This window comes from Cladophialophora yegresii (genome assembly GCF_000585515.1).
Source record: "Cladophialophora yegresii CBS 114405 chromosome Unknown aczIN-supercont1.5, whole genome shotgun sequence".
Classification (NCBI taxonomy): Eukaryota; Fungi; Ascomycota; class Eurotiomycetes; order Chaetothyriales; family Herpotrichiellaceae; genus Cladophialophora; species Cladophialophora yegresii.
This window is the reverse complement of record NW_006913049.1, coordinates 1,868,378-1,886,542: the sequence shown is the minus strand read 5'-3', so window position 1 is coordinate 1,886,542 and position 18,165 is coordinate 1,868,378. Positions and strand designations below refer to the sequence as shown.

Sequence of the window (18,165 nt, the reverse complement as noted above, 5' to 3'; positions counted from 1 at the left end):
GGGGATCGTTAGAAGACTACGTTTCGCACGCGATACAAGCACTTTAAGTATTTAGTTATACCTTTCGGGCTTATTAATACTCTAGTAATATTTTAAAGCTATATTAACGAAGCCCTCTAGGGCCTTCTAAATAATATCTATATTATATATATAAATAATATACTTATTTTTAGCGCCGACGAGGAGAAGTATAAGAGACACTTACTACTTATACTTAAGAGGCTAAAGAAGTATAGTCTATACGTAAAATTATTAAAATGTAAGTTCTTCACGAAAGAGGTCGACTTCCTTAGGTATCGTATAGGAGTCGACGGTGTCTTAATAGACCTAGGGAGGGTCGCGGCGATTCGGGATTAGCTTATGCCGAAAACTTTCCGGGAGATCCAGGTTTTCTTAGGCTTCGTAAACTTTTATCGAGGGTTTATTTACCGATACTCGGTAGTAGTAACACCTATTATAAACCTCCTTAAGGGAATAATTACTAGTAAAAAGATAAGATTATTCGAATGGACCGTAGAGGCGGAGTATATATTTTATATATTAAAAGAATGCTTTACGAGTACGCCGATACTTACTTACTTTAATTTAGAGAGGTAATCTCGGGTCGAAGTAAATATATCCGGCGAAGCTATCGGCGGCGTACTAATATAGGCCTACGAGATATAAGGAGGTCGCACGCTATAGAAGCCGGTCGTATTCTTCTCGCGGAAGATGTTAACCGCGGAGAGGAACTACTATACAGGGGACAAGGAAATGCTAGCTATCGTACACATGTTTAAGGTATAAAGACACTACCTCGAGTCGCCTACGAGTAGCACGATAGTCCTTACGGACTATAAGGCGCTATAGAGTTTTATAACCACGAAGATACTAAATAGGCGTTAAATACGCTAAGCTAAAGTACTAGCCGTATACGACTTTCAGATCTAGTAAAGGCGAGAAAAGGATAATCTAGCTAATAGGCTATCCCGCCGTCTAGACTATATAGGTAAGGAAGAACTCCCGGAAGAGAATCCCCTTTAGGTATTACTTAAATATCGTATGCCTATTAAAGACGATAAAGACTAAGGATGTATACGAGTAAGTAGCGAGGTCTTTATCGGGGTGTTAACTCGGGCTATAGTATAGTATAGTCGAGAACTAACTAAGAGTAAGTATAACATCGTAACTCTACTAACCCTAGAGGCCGAGTTAAATCTATAACTAAGCTTAAGCGGGGAAGAAGCGAGTGTACTAGGAGTACACCGCGACTCGCTCGCGATACGCCTAAGAGAACTTTAACACTAGGACGAATAGTGTCTAGAAGGGGCGTAGAGATCCGCACTAAATAGGCAAGTCTAAAAAGGTATATTCTAAGGAATATAGACCGTGGACTCGCAAGGTGTTATCCGTCGCGGCGGAGCCGTATATATCCCGCATAATCCCGCTACGAGATAGGAGATTCTCTGGGTAAATCATAACAACCCTTAGTAGGGGGGATATTTCGGCCGCCGGCGGACTGCTGAGACTATTATACGATACTACTAGTGGCCGTAAATAAGAAAGGAGATATATAAGTATATTGACTTATATAATCTATACTAACGGATAAAGGTACTAAGGTATAAACCCTATAGGTACTTAGAGAGCCTACTTATACCGAAAGGTCCTTAGAAGGATATCTTTATAAACTTTATAATAGGATTGCCGCTATTAATATATAGTAAAAGTGTATATAATATAATACTTATTATCGTGGATAAATACTTTAAGATAGTTATCTTAACGCTATATACTAGCACAGTAAACATAAGCGACTTAAGTAAGATTATCCTTAAAAAGATCGTGGCGAAGTATAGAGCACTAAAGTTTATCGTGAGTAACTAAGGATCGGTGTTTACCTCAGCTTACTAGAGAACCCTATACTCGTACCTTACGACCCGTAGGCTTTTCTTTACCGCTTTCTACCTGTAAACGGACGGGTAGACTAAAAGGATAAATTAAACCCTTAAGGATTACTTATATTACTATATAAACTACTAGTAGTCTAATTAAGCTATACTACTCTTATCCGCTAAGTATACGATAAACTCGTAAGTTAATGCAACTACTAGGGAGACACTATTTTTAAAGGTCCTCACCTTTATACCTTCGCTTCGCATAAACCTTAAACGCGACTCGGATGCGATACAGCCCGAGAACACGCTTATAGAAGGTAAGGCGAGAGTACTTATAGAGTTAATACGAGTCGTATAGAAGGCGCGCGAGACTATAGTAAGACACTATAATAAGAGGAGAGCACCTAAATACCTTAGTATCGGGGATCGTGTACTACTCTTAATATAGAATATCTAGACTCTCTATATAAGTAAGAAGATAGCTAATTAATTTCTAAAGCCTTTTATAGTACTAGAGCGCTTCGGGGCGAACGCGTATAAGCTAGACCTACTTAAGAAGTACGGTAGGCTACACTATATATTCTATATATCGCTGTTACGGGAGTATTATATACGAGCTAGGATAGAGCCGCTCGAGCCTATTAGTATTAAGGGAGAGGAAGAATAAGAGGTTAATAAGATCCTTAATAAGTGTACCCGGAGAAGAGAGCGATAATTCTATATAAGATAAAAGGGCTTCGGGGAGGCGGATAACTCCTAGGAGCTAGAGGAGAACCTTACGAATATACGCGAGAAGATTATAAGCTATAAGCGAGACACGGGAAGATAAGGGTAAAAATCCTTTATTCGAAAGCCGGCTTATAACTACTTACACCGGACCTATAGTAAGGGTCGCGGGAGAGTCAGCTGCGGCGAGCGCGGCCTCTACTCCCAGCCCTTCGCTCCTATAAACTCTACTAACGCCGACTTAATGCCCTCTCGCGCTGGACCCTATAAGGGAGTCGCAGCCGAGTACGCTGCGGAACTTAATTATCCTACCCGTCGAAATCCCTAGAGGTAGATAAGTTAGGGGTAGAAGGCGAGTTAAATAAATCCTCCTCGTCTTTCTCCTCCTTCTTATCCTCCTTATCCTCGTTATCCTCCTTATCCTCCTCGTTACTAAATATAGTTAAGATAATTACCTCCTCTATACGATTAAGCCGCTGCTCGAGACTATTAAGGTAAGTAGTTATAGTCGCTTATAACTTGTTAGTAACTCGTACTTAATTATATAGAACCCGTACTTACCGCTAAAGTATTAATAGCCCTTTATAACGCCTATATAAATTATAAGAAGGCACCTATATCCGGGTAGGCGGGCGCCGCGGGGGCTAAGAGAGAGGTAAGAATAAAGGCAGTCGTAGCTAAGTTAACAGCGAGAAGGCGGCGCGAAGCCGGGGAATTAGGAGGCGGGGCAACTAAAGACCGAGTCGTAATTAGGTCGGCAGTAACCGCACCCGCCGCACGCGCTTACTTATTAACTACGCGCGTATACGATATTATATCGAGGTGCAGCCGCTCCGCCAGCGACTCCACCTCGGCCTTAGTCACCCCGGACCCCGCGCGCGCTAGACGCCGATTCTTACCGAGCAACTCGCGGGCGTTGTCCTCGAGGTGCTCCGGGATTTACTGCGATTAGTATACGGCTTAAATATAACCAGGCGCGACCTTACCGAAACATAAGCCGAAATCGTCCGCTTACTTAAGCCGCAGCGGCGGCAATAGTGATAACCCGCTAGGGTCTCGCACGAGACGAGCTCCCTAGCGCCCCTACCCATCGCGCGCAGCGTGCGGATGCAGCGCTAGTAGGGTAGGGGGTCGCCGCCGCGCTTAGCTCGCTTACGGCTTAAGCGCGGGAGGGAGGGGGCGTCGTTTAGTAAGTCTATATATATATTAGATATAAGTCCTATATAAGCCGTATATATATATATATACTCCTCTTTTAACTACTTAGTAGCTTATAAGGCGGATCGCCGAAGGGAGGTATTATAATAGTAGTATCGGCTATAACTATTATATAATTAGTATATAAGTTAGGTGTAACTAATATCTTAACTTACTACTAAGGTTTTCGAAGTCTACTATATATATATAAGTTAGCACTAGTACTTAAAATTAAACTATAACACAGCGTAAACTTATAGGTAAAGGCAGCAGTAGGATAGAAGGCGATCTATAAGAGTGTCAGCGTATTACGAGATACAGGGCATACCGCAAAAGATGCAGAGCACGTATGTTGTTGTTGTTATTACTGTTACGAAGAGAGAGAAGAGAGGAGAGAAGAAAAAGATAAAGGTAAAGAAGTTTTAGCCGTAGGCGCGTGACTGTTTACAGGGTACGGCAGCGAGCTTACCGCCGCAGGCAACGACATGAATAGCAAGGCTGCGTATTCACGGTAAGGCTGCGCATTCACGGTAAGGCTGCGCATTCACGGCAAGGCTGCGCATTCACGGCAAGGCCCTAATGGTTACATGGCGAAGTAGCACTATAACGGAAGTGCTATATATTAACATCTGCCATATGCGCACAGGCACACCTATGCTCACGGAAAGACTTATCGAGCACGTGTCGCATGCGACTAGCCTGCTTCTCGAGGACGAGAAGCCTAGGGAGGGGGATAATGTCAGGAATGGCGACCAGAGCTTACTAAGCCTGCTAAGAGGACGCCTTCATCTCCCATGCAGCTCGCATGAGAGTCTTACCCTCCTTTCATGCTTTAAGTCCTGTTTGACCTAGAGGTCTAGGGACACCTAATATCATTGAATCCCACCACTATTACTCTCTGCCTATCGCTATAGGCTGTTCCTAACACTAAGCTACCCCCCTTAGGGGGTCTAACCCGGTCTGGACCCGGGTTCAGCTCGAGCTGAGACCAATTTAGCGATTTAAGACCGATTTAAGACCGATCTGAAGTGGTCTAGGACCGATCTGGGACCGATCTGGATCAGCTAGATCGATTCAACTGATCTAGAGTGGTCTAAAACTGATCTGGGATCGATCTGAGACCGATCTAGATCGAGCTATACTTAATTAAGTTAAATAAGTATAATTAATATATTTTTGGTATATATTTTATAAAGCGTAAAAGTTATATTAAAGAAAAGTTAAGTTATATACTGAAATACAGTAAAGAAATAAAAAATAAAAATTCGAGAAAATAGAGATTCGAACTCGCGACCTTTTTTAATTTACACTATATCGATCCCAGATCGCTTCCAGATCGCTCCCAGATCGCTTCTAGACTGGTTTAAACCCCCCTTAGGCGAGCTATACTGTATACTATGCTGAGCTTGGCAATGCTTGTGGTGGCCTACAACACCTGCAAGTCTGCATGTAAGCGCCCAATGATAGTCGTACAAACATAACCCCCAGCGACGCCTAAAGACTGCTGGAGGCCAAGTCACCTGCGCCTCCATGTTACTATATACATACTAGTCTACCAGTATATTGCAAACACCTCCTGCGTTACCTGGGCCCGTGTGTTCCTAGATAGGAATAGGAAGGCACAATGCACGCACCCCTGGAGAGAGGAGCTAACGTCCTCTCTCGTAGTAGCTGACTGGCATATGGAGAAAAGGCAAAAGCGAAATAAGACCTGCCAGGACCTTGGCCATAATTGCTCGAGGTCCATGCCTGGGTTCGCGGATGTGATGAGTGTCCTTAGTCGCTCTCACGTCTTGGTTGCTGTTTCTCTGCCGTCGATGTCCTAAGGTCAGCCCTTAGCGTGGTAGAATTGGCTCGTTTCGAAAAGTCTTGTTCCGCCTGGGCAGGTGTGGTGCTTCGCGCCAATACAGTACTGTATGTAAGTACAGTACGTACTAATCTTCCGGAACATTAGATGCGATATATGAAAAGTAAGATGCCGATAACTCGATTCGTAGGAAGATGTGAAAGGCTGGCTGGACGCGGTTGACAAATTTCGAGCTCGTTGATGCCGCTTCTTCGCTTTTGGTGTGTGTAGTACTAGTATGTACTTAGTACTTAGTATTTAACGAAGACTTCCTCCTGTGTTCGCCGTAGCTCATCGTCGTTTAGCACCTAGGTGTCCTTGTTGAGCCTGAGAGTTCTTCAAGTCTGACTGGTGATACGAGAGCTGACTTGCAAGTGACTTGAAGAAGGCTTCGAGGAGGGTGGGATTCTTGTCGTTGACCGCTCATCCTGTTCATTGAGCTGCGTCCTAGCCTTTGAAACAGAGTACTTGATACAGTCAGCTCTGGCAGGTGCGCTTGTGGCCTGTGAGGTGAAGTTGCGGTAAATGGGCATGGTATCAACGTGATGTTCAAGTTGGTAGGTACCAACACCGGGCCAGAAGCCGCCGCCCGCTCTCCGCATGAGCGGCAACAGAGCACCACCCGATACAGGGGACGCCTTCCCAAACCAGAATTCATCGTACCGTGCTTGACAAAAATTCGTCCAACTTTCACTTCAACTTCATCTCACACCAGAATCCCCTCTCTCTCAACACATGACTCCCGCGGCGCTTCTTGCACCCCATCGCAGCGGCGCAACTCGTCCCTCCCCACAACGTACACCTTCGACCTCAGCACGCCGAACATCCTATCCGAGCATGGCCTCGTGTACGCGACACCACCCAGATATTCTAGGTCGTCCTCGCCGAGCCCGAATGACCCGCGGTTGGCCGACGCCCTGAACCGCAAGATCTCCGGCCCCATCGAGGTCATCCGCCACCGCAGCTTGATCATGAACGAGAAGTGCGGCAGGTGGATGAAGTAGCGGGCGGACGGCCCATCTACCCTGACTTCCATGGAGACGACGTGCCGCCCCGGGGCTAGGAAGAAGCACACGACATGCGAGACGCGGGTGCGGGCAAGTCGGTTGATAAGGCCGACTTGGCTGTTGGAGACGGTGGCGGCTCGCCTCCGAGGTGGCGATGAAGGTGAATATGAAGGTGGAGTTGTGGAGGCTTCGATCACGACGTCCTCCAGACTGAATGCGACGGAGCCCATTGTGGTGTAATAAGTACGGAGGTGATGAAGTGGACGGCCGAGTGTGGATGCTACTGGAGGTGTCGCTCACTGGCAATTATCGATAGTCGTTGTGTGGTAAGCACTTCTGTGGTACTGTGCGTATTAGCAGTTCGGTGGGATTTCTCTTCCATCGACATCGAGGCGGCTGCTGCATTTAAATAGACGCCCGTATGTCCTCAGAAGTACTCCAAAGTCATCGAAAGGGCTTTGCTTGCGATGGTCGACGAGGACCTGTGCGAGGACCTGGTGGAAGCAGACCTGTTCCACATCGTGGTTAAACATCATCCTGGCGGCGTTTACCTGGAGTCGAAAGAACACGGAATTTGAGGACTGGCTGAACCGATGGCTGCGAATCAGTAGTGTACGTTGTCTGTCTTCCTTAGTGCATTGCCTAAGTGCCTGTGCGTTGAGATCTTTTCGAAGTAGTGGTTGAGCCGTACATTCATGGCCAAGTGAGGACCTACTAAGTACACAGTACAGTAAATATTGGAAGCGGGGACTCGAAAAGTGTGGTCTAGCCACTCATATCAGTATTCGCGGTTTTTCAACGGAGGTACGGAATCATATCGATGTCAAGACCATGCTGCGAGCAGAGTAAGTACAGAATACAGTGCCTGCACCACGGCATGAAGGGTCTGGTGGAGTGGTACGTGATAAGTAGGTTGCGTAATACATACGGAGTAGATACAGAGCCTCAGCCTCGTCGGTCACAGTTTTACCCCTGCCAAGTCCTCTCGTTCTCAGGTAGGTACCACCTGTTCATCCGCAACCCCACACCCATCCCATTCCTCTGGTCCACAATGATTAGGCCGGGACGAGTACGGAATACTCCGTACATGCTGCGGTAGTCAATGGCCAAGGCACATCAGGCTTGATTCAAGGCTCACCTCGATCACGGCAACTACGCAGTAAGCCTCGCTGCAACTAGGCACCGCTGGCGCCGGGCGGCACACACGACGGTGTCCTATGGATACATTACTGTAGTATTAGTGATCTTCCAAGCTGGGCCGACGTACCTACTGTATCCATGGCAAGCGTGCTCCTCACACTCCAGAGACCTCTACGCAGCTGCCGCGGTCATCACAATTCGGGGTCTTTCATAATATACATCACTCGCTAATATATCGGATATACTACTTAGTATGCATTGTAGAATTATAGTGTCGTCTCCGGTTGGGCGCCAGGGCGAATCATGCACGCCGGCTGACTTCGCTGGTCTTGGAAGTGGCGGAACAGAGCGAAGAAGAGAGGAGGATGTCGACAACAGTGTGGTGTTGCGGCATGGGCGTGACAAGAGCAAACTGACAAGCTGTACTCCGTAGCTATCAAGAGATGGACATCTTTGAAGTGGGACACGGTGGAAGGCGTGAGTGATGTTGAGTGGGAGTTCCGCTGGACTATGTGGACAATTTCCGGGAGCGCCTTTGCTCAACCAGTCCTAGAGAACTGGTTGTGTCTCTCACACCATGCGGCAGTCCTACTCGGCGTCAACCAACCGACTGGTGTCGGTATGATACATGCCCAACAGTGTCTCGCGCGCTTTTTGCAGGCTGAGACCGTCAATCCTCTGCTGGATGTCCCGTTGGCTACGCCGCACTTGTTCTGCCGTTTCCTTCCACTCCATGGGCCCCTTCTTGTCCAGACTGATGTCCGTAGCGACAAGTTTGCCCCCACGCTTCCTCAGCACCCCATTCACAATGACGTGTTCAATATCAGCAGCTTCACTGAATCGCACAATTGCAACAACAGGATCGTACTCGATTGCGCTCAACATACCTACGCTCCCCGCCGCGTCGAAGACCACCAGGTCGGCTTTCTTGCCCGCCTCGATGCTTCCTATCGCATCTCCGAGGCCCAGACACCTGGCTCCACGTATTGTTGCAAGGTTGAATGCTTCCTCCGACGTGCCGGTGACGTTCTCGGAGGGATATTTTCCTTCTGCGCCAATCCTCGCGTTCTTTTGAACTCGCGTGAGTTGTAGCAGCATTCGTGCCTGCAGGAGGATGGAAGACGGGTCGTTTGTGTGGCAGTCCACGCCAAGTGAAACATGCGCGGACTCTTGTGCTTTCAGTGCTGGGTCCAGGCCGACCGGAAAGCCCATGCCCATCTGAGATTCCGATCCGGGGGTGCTTGATATCGGCGTCCCGGTCGTCGCGAGCGTGGACATGTCCTCGTGCGAGATGCCATTGCAGTGTGATAGAAGCAAGTACGGCATGCTTGCTGACGACTCTGATGGTGGATAGGGAGTCCGCAGGAGGTCGTAAGACTGGAGTAGCTGAACATGGGAATGGAGACCTGCAACCGGTCAAGTCAGCCACGGCCAAGGGATATGCCAGCAAACACTCTCACCCATAAAAGCATTACGCGCGACGTGGCTCGTAACGAGTCGTAAACCCTTCTGTCTGAGAGTCTGGAACATGCCCAAGACCATGTCCTTTGGGAGGAACCAGAGATCGAAACCCATGCCTATTTCCACTAGCGATGCGGCGTTGTTGTGGTTCTCGAGCAGATCGCCTAACTGCTGGACCGCCCACTCGGGCACGAGATCCTGCTCGGGAACACACTGGGCTTGATCCCACCGCGCCATGCGTGTCGCAACGGTATACCCGAAGACAGCGCGGATGCCCGAGTCAATAGTTGCCTGCAGTGCAGATGTGGCTGCAGGAAGCGGTCATTAGACTCCCCCTTGACAGGCAGAATAGATGAGGCCGAGACATACCGTGGTCAGGTGTATAGACGCAATGCGCATGATCGAGGACTGTTGTTGTCCCCGCATGAATAGCCTCCAGACAGCCCGATAGCTGACCCCAGTACGTATCTTCTGGTTTGTAGGCATAGGACATCATATTGCCTAGAGTCACAGCCCATCAGAATGCGCCTACCTTGTAAAGGGAAAATTCATGAGTGACCGTACCAGAATACATATATGCAACAAGCCCCTGCTCGGCATGCCGGCCCTTCAACTGCGTCTGCCAGAGATGATGATGGGTATCCACGAAGCCCGGAGAGACGATCTTCCCTTTGCAATCAATAACTTGCGTAGAGCTGCTAGGAGGATCAATATTTTCCCCGACATGCTCGATGATATCGTTCCGAATGAGAACGTCCGTGTCACGGAGAACGACAACGTGGTCATCCTTGTCGTGAGTGAGGACCGTCCCACCTCGTAGAAGGATCGATGATTTGGGAGGCTCGTTCGCCATTGCGACGACCGGCAATGAATACTGCGTCTAAGGACCAGCAAGAAATTGAGAGGTCCAAGAGAAAGCTGATACACAAATCAGCAACAGTTCGTATCTCCTCCAGATATATTCAGAGAGTTGTGTATCAAGTATTTTTGATGTCCTGCCTCGAGAATATATGCCCTCCAGCACGTTTGTTGTCGACTTGGAGCGGTGTGTCAATGTCTCCGCATCCTCGGAGCAACTCTGCTTCCGCACACCACTCACAGGACGGCCAGCGGTTGTACCGGGGCACTAAGTACAGCGTTGGCATGACGTTGACGCAGAGCAGTTTCAGTTCCTTATGAGCGAACTCGGCCTCGTACAAGGGAAGTGGCCGAGCTGGAGGTTCATCGTGCCTCGAAGATCAACGGCCTGAAAGAGACCATCGCCTGTGGTGCGGGGCCCGAAGTGTTTCCTACCGCACGGACGCTTCCAGGTTGAAGTCAATAAAGGTAAACCGGCGGCAGATACAGCACAAATGGATCAGAAGCCACAGTCCCATGTGTGAGATAGGTACGGCTTTCCAGACGTGTAGAGGAAGTAGACGTTGATAGTTCACCGAGACAGGGACTGCCGTGTCAATGACTCGCGGGTCCGTTCGTCCTGACTCGACCGCGACCAACGGTGAGAAAGCAGGTCGCAGGAACGATAGTGGTCGCGATTGCCCTCGTAGGCAAGGATGACGTCGACTCTGATGAAACTTGAATTTATGTCGAGGCGCGACGCGGTGAAGGAAGGAATATCTGGACGCGTCACCCAATGATCTAGTCAGGCGTCACTCAGCCCTACGCCTGAGCCTATGCCTACATTACTCATGCCTACCTTGGTACTCAGTTAAAATTGTATCACAGCTTTTGCAGGAGCCAATGATCACGCTGCGACGCCTAATGCCATCCTTTGCACGTGCGAGAGCATCGCACCTCGTGGCCCGCCCGGCAGTGGTCGACGGTCCTTGGTCGATTCTGTTATCCTGTTTCGGAAAGTGTTCGAGGAAGTACTGCCCGTGCTCACTGGCTCCCGGAGACTCTTACAGGTCCATCAGGCCGGTAAAAGCTCTCCATTGACTGAGTTGTAGTGCTTACTTCGGCGTGATAGTCATAATGCTTGAACCGTCTCGCCCTTGCACGCTTCCAATGAAAAGCTGCTGTGCCGTCTGTGCTAGACATGCCGTGCGGTCTCGTCCTTTGCTCCCCCGACAACATTCAAAGCCCACTGCGGAGCTCAAGCTAAGCCCTACCGTGTTGTGATACCCCGGCAAAGCACCAATTGTGACACTAAAACCCTGCACCCTGTACCTTGTACCTGTACAGGCTGTACTGTGATCCCAGGCGGCATGCGGTCCGGTCGCGACCACAGTCCCAAAATCCCCGCTCACCGAGGAAATGTCTGTCATCCGCATCATGGGTTCGTGTGCCCAGAGCATGTCGCTACCCGACGTTGCACCGTCCGTCAAGCGAGCCTTGTCACCGCTCGCCGATTGGGAGCCATAGCCGCAAGCTCGCTTGAAGGGTTCGAATATCCTAAAGGAGCCATAGTCTAGAGTGCTAGACAAAGCAATGCAAATTGGCAGACCTGTCCAAGGTTGAAATCACCTGTGTCGAAATTCATGCGGTGGATGCACTTAGTACAATAAGAAGTGCAGCTACGAGGTAAGAGTGATGCTTCCTACTCCGTATATGCCCTATCGATCACCAACGCCACTATTATCACTGCCCTGGTCGCTCTAGTCAGGGCGTCAGGATCCCGAGAATTGAAAGACTCTATTACACTAGTGCGCCCTATGGCCCTCCACTGAATTAGTCGTCGGAACCTAACCACAGATGGGCATTGGGTTGGGGCATAGACAAAGTGCTTACGAGGACATCTTCCCGGCATGGTGGACGTTCTCGATCGGGCTCTGATTACCAGTGTCCTAAGCTACTGTAGCCCGCCATGGCCGGCCTTGCTTCGGTAAATGCAGTCCGACATCAGTCAGTATGCGAGTCATCTCGTATTGGGCCACTTGAGGCTCGCACGTTAGCTCGTGGTCCCTGACCAGGGCGTCGCACAAGTTGACTAAGCCCTCGCAGGGTCTGGTCCTCACGGTGATCGGGCGCCGGAGCGAGGATATCGGACGTGACTTCTGAGGGATTAGGGCTCGGACAGGGTTGAAGGATCAGAATAAATCCTGCAACGCTTATGATTCACGCATTATGCTGAGCATCATGGAGGCCGAGTATGTCCCCACAATCAGGTTCAATTGCTTAGTTTCGGACTTTTGTTCAACACCCCAGATGGTGCTGTCGTCCCTTGCGCTAATGCACCAGCCATCTAGAATGGTGTCTTGCGTACTAGGTATCATTGATACAGCCGTATTTCGGGACTGGTACTCCGTACGCCGCGTACCTATGCCGCGACTGTTGTCATCAGGCCCTCCACCGACACGGCAAGCAATTGAGCCTCCAGGACGGGGCTCATCGACTGATCTGTTCCCCTTATCGGTGTAATTTGTACCTCCGATGGGACACGACGGAGCCCTACCGTGGATTTGGCCTGGCAAGTCCACAGGGATACCAAGCTCCTTGTGATGCCGCATGGTTCCATCGATCATGGTTCGTTAGAGTCTCTGTTGCTGCTAGCGCCGCCTTGCGAGTCAAAGCATGTCCCTGTCATCATAGAGCCTCTGCCGCTTATGAGCGGGATCCTATCCGCCCTTGCGTGCAGCCAAAATTGAACCCATGATATCTCTGCCACCAGGTCCAAGAGGGCCTGATTGAGCGGAATGGTCTCCGGAAGCGACATCACTATCGTCCCAACTCTCGTTCTCCATGCCCCACCCTTTCTTCTTCGACGGTGGCTTGACCTCCAAACCAGCATTCACGACTTGAAGTCGGATCAACTTCATTCGAGCTTCACGAACAAAAGCTTCAACCATGTCTAGGGCGGACTGCTGGGCCTCCGCTCGATGATTGTGCTGGACGGCTTCAAGCACGCCGCTTTCCATGTCGATCCGTGCATCGAGCCTGCCGTCGTCGATGAGGGCGATGATCTCATCAAGGAAAACCCGTCTCGCTTCAGCTGCGTTGATTGCTCCGCTCGAGTGTGTGGGCGTGCCAAACATTTTCTCCATGCTTGCCAGGGTAACTTTGCTGAAAGGCTGAAAGTATTGTACGATGCTCTTGGTCCGGACTCGCTTGTAGATGTCTGCAACCAGAGGCTGCAAGTAAATGTCAAGAAGATAGTCCGCTCGATACGACTCAAGAATGTCCAGGCATTGACTGTACTTACTCCCGCAGAAGAAGGTAATAGCTCGACGAATATGGGGTTCCAGCTCGAGGAAATTGCGGAAATTACTGTTCTCCAAAACTTTGCTCTGGAGCTCAGCACGAGACATGGACGCCAGCGCGCACAGCCCGCCATATACAGCGATGTCATTGCTCGTGACTACGTCTCGGTAAGTGTCTCCCAGGCTGGGATCAGTGTTGATAAAGCTGATGGCAGCTTCATGGTAGTCAAAGGTGGACATCTGCTGGAGGCCCATTGCCGCTTGTATCTTGGGTTGATTTCTAGCAGATTCCTCGGGCTTCAGCTGAATGTTCCGGACTTTGTGCACCTGTGACTGGACCGCCAGCCAGTTTCTCTGTTCAATTGCGACAGCAATAATCCGGAATGCGGTCGATGCAATGTGAGCAGCAGTGGTGCAATAGTCTCGCATTCGGGAGTATGCCTTGACAGCGTTGTTGAGATCGCCGATGGTGTAGTAGTGTGTTCCCAGGTCTTCGTTCCCCATCTGTTCGTAGTCTTAGCAGATAACCCAGCGGCTCAGTACCAGTCTCGTCACGTACTCGAATGCTCTCCTTGATGAGGTTATTCTTGTAGCCTTTCAGTTCGTTCTCCATGCGGGCCGTCTCTGCGTTGTTTTTCTTCTCTTGCTGAGCAGCCCATAACGGATCAAGCAGATTGTCCAGGTTCTTGCCTGCTGACACCCGCTTAAGTAGCGCGACGGCCTCTTGATAGTTTCGGACATCATTGCCTCTCTTCGCCTCGATCAAAGCCAGTCGAGCAGCCTCCTCGGCGAGAACGGTTGAACATGATGCGATCAGGTGGAGGCGGCGGAAGACGGTGCGACCTACTCGGAAAGTTAGCACAAGCCAAGGGATACAGTGTGGGATCTGGCAAGCCTTTGTAGTTTGAGATGTAGGCGGCAAGGTCGAAATTTGGGGCCTCTTTCACCACGACACCGTAGTTGTATTGTTCCCCCAAGGGCACATCTTTCGCCATGCCGATGGAAAGCTGCGGCGGCCGTCGCCGCAAACGGTCTTGTCAGCAGCAGTAGATAATGGCCTCGGTCCTGGTGTTAGAGCCAACACTAGAAGTTTCTGTGGCCAGTGGTGGAGCGGTGAATTTGAAGATGATTGAAGAGTAAGTCAATCATCGGTGACTTTACTCTTCAGCAGGCAGTGAGGTCGTCGCGCGCTGCTCGCTTGCCTGCCGCGTGCCGATGACGGAAAGCTTGGCGTGTGGCTCTTAACAAAGTTAGTGCCTGAGGCAACACGCGGGCAAGCCCAGGCTTACCTGGAGACAAGTTGGGGGACTTGTGAGGACAGCCCGCGGCCCTAGTAGAGCCTCGGAAGACGTCTTCACGGTTCTTGAACCATTCACGGCTGTCTCAAGTGAGAGACTCAGTTCAGTCATATTCAGATGTCTGCACTTGATTCCACCAGCGCTCAGCGCGGTTGCTACCTTGCAAGATTATCTATCGTACACAAGCTTCTGCTCCCTGAGGGAGGTCATCGGGTATCTCTTGTGGCTTCGAAGACCCGGCCCGTCCGTTTCCAGGCAATCCCATATTCACAGTCAGTTCCCAAATCATTCATGTCGTCTCAGTATTTTGAAGTCCCGTCGAAGCCCATGTGGCCGCATTGAGATGTTCATCATCAAAATACATTAGATGATAAAAGAAGGAGCTCTCTTGAACTCAAGGACATCGAAGTCCAATTCCAAATCGCTAGAACGCACCACTAAAACACACATAGAACTTGCCAGTAGGCGATCATGCCATAAGGGCGTTGAGGTCAAAGGTGTGGCCCTCGTCCTCGGTTGCCGGGATCCAATGTCCTCTCTCCTCGGGGGCGGCATTGTGGAAGGCCTCCGCTCGCTTGAGAGTCTCCACGTCGAGGTCGGTGACATAGTTCTTGCCATCCGGCAGGGTCATTCGGACTTCAAATTCGTTGTGGAGCATCATGTCATCTTTCCATAGGCGCCGCTGGCCATCGTAGACGCAGAGCACGCGCTTCTTCATTCGCATCTTCTCCGCCGACATGCCCCACGAAGGGGGATAGTGCTTTCTCTTCTTGCGGCCTTTGCCGACGAGAGCGACGCCACCTTTTGACCAAGTCATGCCTTTCTTCGAAGACTTGCCTGGTTTCGAGATACCCCCCCCAATGATGGCTCGCGCAGAGGCGGGGTGCTTGTTGGATTTCAGAGCCCCCTTGCCGGACCGGCTGTTGAACGACGGATCTTCGTCCTCATCATCCTCATCGTCCTCTTCGTCGTCATCTTCGTCGTCGTCATCAAAGCTGGTGGGAGCGTCCTCCGTCTTGATCATATGACGGTCGAGAGTTTCTTGAACCTCATGGTCGTTGTTGATCTGAGAAAGATGCTGGACATTGACTGCTTCGGAGGGTTCCTCTTGCTGGACGACGCGCAGCACACAGTCATCCAAATGCTCATAGAAGTCTTGAGCATTGTTAAAGGTTGCCGAGCAGGTAGAACACTTGCCTGTCGCGTCTTGGCAGTAGCTGGAGAGTTTCCGGTTGTTGGCCGAGGGACTTCGCTTTCGGCTGTTTGGAGGGGTCTGCTCCACACCATGCACCGAAGTCAAGTGTCGCTTGAAGACATCTGCTCGGTTAAAGCTCTTCTCCGCTGGGGAGCCCGATCCAGGGCAGAAGCCGCAAACCATGGTGCCTTTGTAGTGGGTCAATGTATGTCGGTTCTTGTCGTATTTTCGAGCGAAGCCTTTCAGGTTGTACTCGCAGGTAAGAATTGGGCACTTCTCGGGCCTTTCGGCTTGGTGAGTCAACATATGGGCCTTCAGATCCTTGAAAACCTTTCCACAATCAGGGTGGGGACACCTGCCCTTCTCCGAACCATCCTCGTCTACATGTGAGGACGGGCTGGGGTGCGATACGCCTGATACAAAAGATGCCAAAGACGGCCTTCGGCTCATTAGGTGCTGTTGTTGATAGTAGTTCGCGTTCGTAAGGGGATCGGAAAATTGCGTGGTGGGGTAGACGCCGTATGGTCGCGGGGATGGAGCTGGCGATACTGAAGGTGAAGTATACGAGTGCAAGCTGGGTGCGAACTGGCCTTGCTCAGAGAATATGTGGTCGCCGTAAGCTCTGGGTGCATGGATCAAAGAGGGATCTGTATGTGACGATGTTAGTGGACATTTCCCAGTCGGAACCAAGCAGCGATCGGCAGATAATAGTATGCACGAGCAAGGGAATAGTCAAGGAAAGACAAAGGAAAAACAGGCGGAAGAGACCAACAGGATGTTTCAAGCGGTGGAATGAAATTACCGCTGCTTTGAGCAAAGAAATGAGACTGAAAATGGCTGGCTTGGTGCTGTTGCGGTGCATGGTTTGCAGTAGGACGAGGGGACATATGGGCATGGGGAGCGTAGCCTGTTTGCGAGCGCGACGTGGGTGGGAAGCTTCTCGCGTTCAAAGGAGAGACAACAGAAGACCGTCTCGAACATGCTGAAGCAGGTGTCGTTGGTGATTTGAAGCTGGGTGTCGCTCGGCTTTGGTCGGTTGAGGGAGAGTGGGCTGCAGTCGAAAAGACCGAACTGGAAGCAACTGAAGGTACAGTGGGGACTCGCTGGTCGAAGAAGGTATCGATAGACAATGAATGAGGTGATACAGTCAAGGACAGAGATTGGGCAGCAGGTGACGATGATGAAAGCGGAAGCGCGGATCGGGCTTTACGAGGCGCAACCCGCGGCGTCTGGGTCTGAGAAGAGGAAAGATCGGCACACTCACCCACAAAACTGTCCGGAAGCTTTTCATGGCTCGACAGTGACAGTTCAGCTTCCATCGCGTTTCCCAGAAAGTCTTGCGAAAAAGCTTCATGGTTGACTATTGCCGGCATCACGCCCAGGCCATACGAAGCTACCGCGTGGTCGTATCCGTCCTGACTCGGGACCATATGAGCTGGACCTGAGTATGGCGAGCCGACAGTGGAAGACGACGCGCTGGGGATCGACGGTGCCGAGCCAGAGGAGATTAAAGCGGGCGGTAGATCCTGGAACTGATGCATCTCTTGCTTGATGGAATGCATCGGAGCCGTCGCGAACATGGACGGGTTCTCGAAGAAGGAATAAGGGAGAGGGTGGAAGTTGTTCAGCGTTTCGGCGGACTCATACATGTCCATGGTGAGGCCAGGGAATGGTGCTTGAACGCTTTGCTCGAGGTCGTAGAGTTGGTCGAATTGTTGATGGCGGTTGTGCTCGAGCGCGAGCATTGTTATGGGGGGGCACTTGACTCAATGGGACTGCATGAGGTCAAAGATGGACAAGTGCTGGTCGTCGGTGAGAAATAGATCTCCTAGAGGCAGGCTCTCGGAGGATGTGGTCAGGCTTATGGACCAACAATGTCTCCAGAGAAGTCGCGCGGGGCCAAAGAAGGTCTTCGAGTGGCGTGTAGATGTGGGTGTTCTAGGTCTCTTGATGCTCCGGAAGCGATATCGATAGAGTCCGAGGATACGGACACTAGGGCCTAGACGCTTCACGGCCGTGGTTTGTCAACACGAGTTATTGATGAGGCTTGCTGAGCAGTGTCGATCAATACTGGAAGTAGCAAGGAGGGTCTGCGGGAGGAGACGGTGCCGAGGGAGGGAACGGACGGTGTACCGGTACGTCGTCGAGGTCGTGGGCTAATATCGCCGTTGACCGTCCAGGTAGGCTGTCGCTACAGGTTTCGTCGACTATCCAAGTCAACAACAAGCTGTTATGAGAGGGAGAGTCGAGAGCAGTTCTGCAAAGTGAGTCTCAGGCTG

General features: G+C 50.5%; 4 protein-coding genes across 4 annotated transcripts; all 4 read right to left on the bottom strand.

The window, feature by feature from the left end:
• Window positions 1-6,352: 6,352 nt before the first annotated feature.
• Window positions 6,353-6,883, bottom strand: A1O7_07403 (uncharacterized protein; the record flags this gene model as incomplete). Its single annotated transcript, XM_007761403.1, has 1 exon — window positions 6,353-6,883. The coding sequence occupies one exon, from the start codon at window positions 6,881-6,883 to the stop codon at window positions 6,353-6,355; it is 531 nt and encodes a 176-aa protein (XP_007759593.1).
• Window positions 6,884-8,381: 1,498 nt separating this feature from the next.
• Window positions 8,382-10,107, bottom strand: A1O7_07402 (uncharacterized protein; the record flags this gene model as incomplete). The annotated part of the gene is made up of 4 exons (XM_007761402.1): window positions 8,382-9,199; window positions 9,254-9,562; window positions 9,624-9,755; window positions 9,819-10,107. The coding sequence occupies 4 exons, from the start codon at window positions 10,105-10,107 to the stop codon at window positions 8,382-8,384; spliced, it is 1,548 nt and encodes a 515-aa protein (XP_007759592.1).
• Window positions 10,108-12,811: 2,704 nt separating this feature from the next.
• A1O7_07401 (uncharacterized protein) lies at window positions 12,812-14,388 on the bottom strand (the record flags this gene model as incomplete). Its single annotated transcript, XM_007761401.1, has 3 exons — window positions 12,812-13,897; window positions 13,953-14,086; window positions 14,241-14,388. The coding sequence occupies 3 exons, from the start codon at window positions 14,386-14,388 to the stop codon at window positions 12,812-12,814; spliced, it is 1,368 nt and encodes a 455-aa protein (XP_007759591.1).
• Window positions 14,389-15,160: 772 nt separating this feature from the next.
• Window positions 15,161-17,631, bottom strand: A1O7_07400 (uncharacterized protein; the record flags this gene model as incomplete). The annotated part of the gene is made up of 2 exons (XM_007761400.1): window positions 15,161-16,533; window positions 17,151-17,631. The coding sequence occupies 2 exons, from the start codon at window positions 17,629-17,631 to the stop codon at window positions 15,161-15,163; spliced, it is 1,854 nt and encodes a 617-aa protein (XP_007759590.1).
• Between the last annotated feature and the right edge of the window lie 534 nt (window positions 17,632-18,165).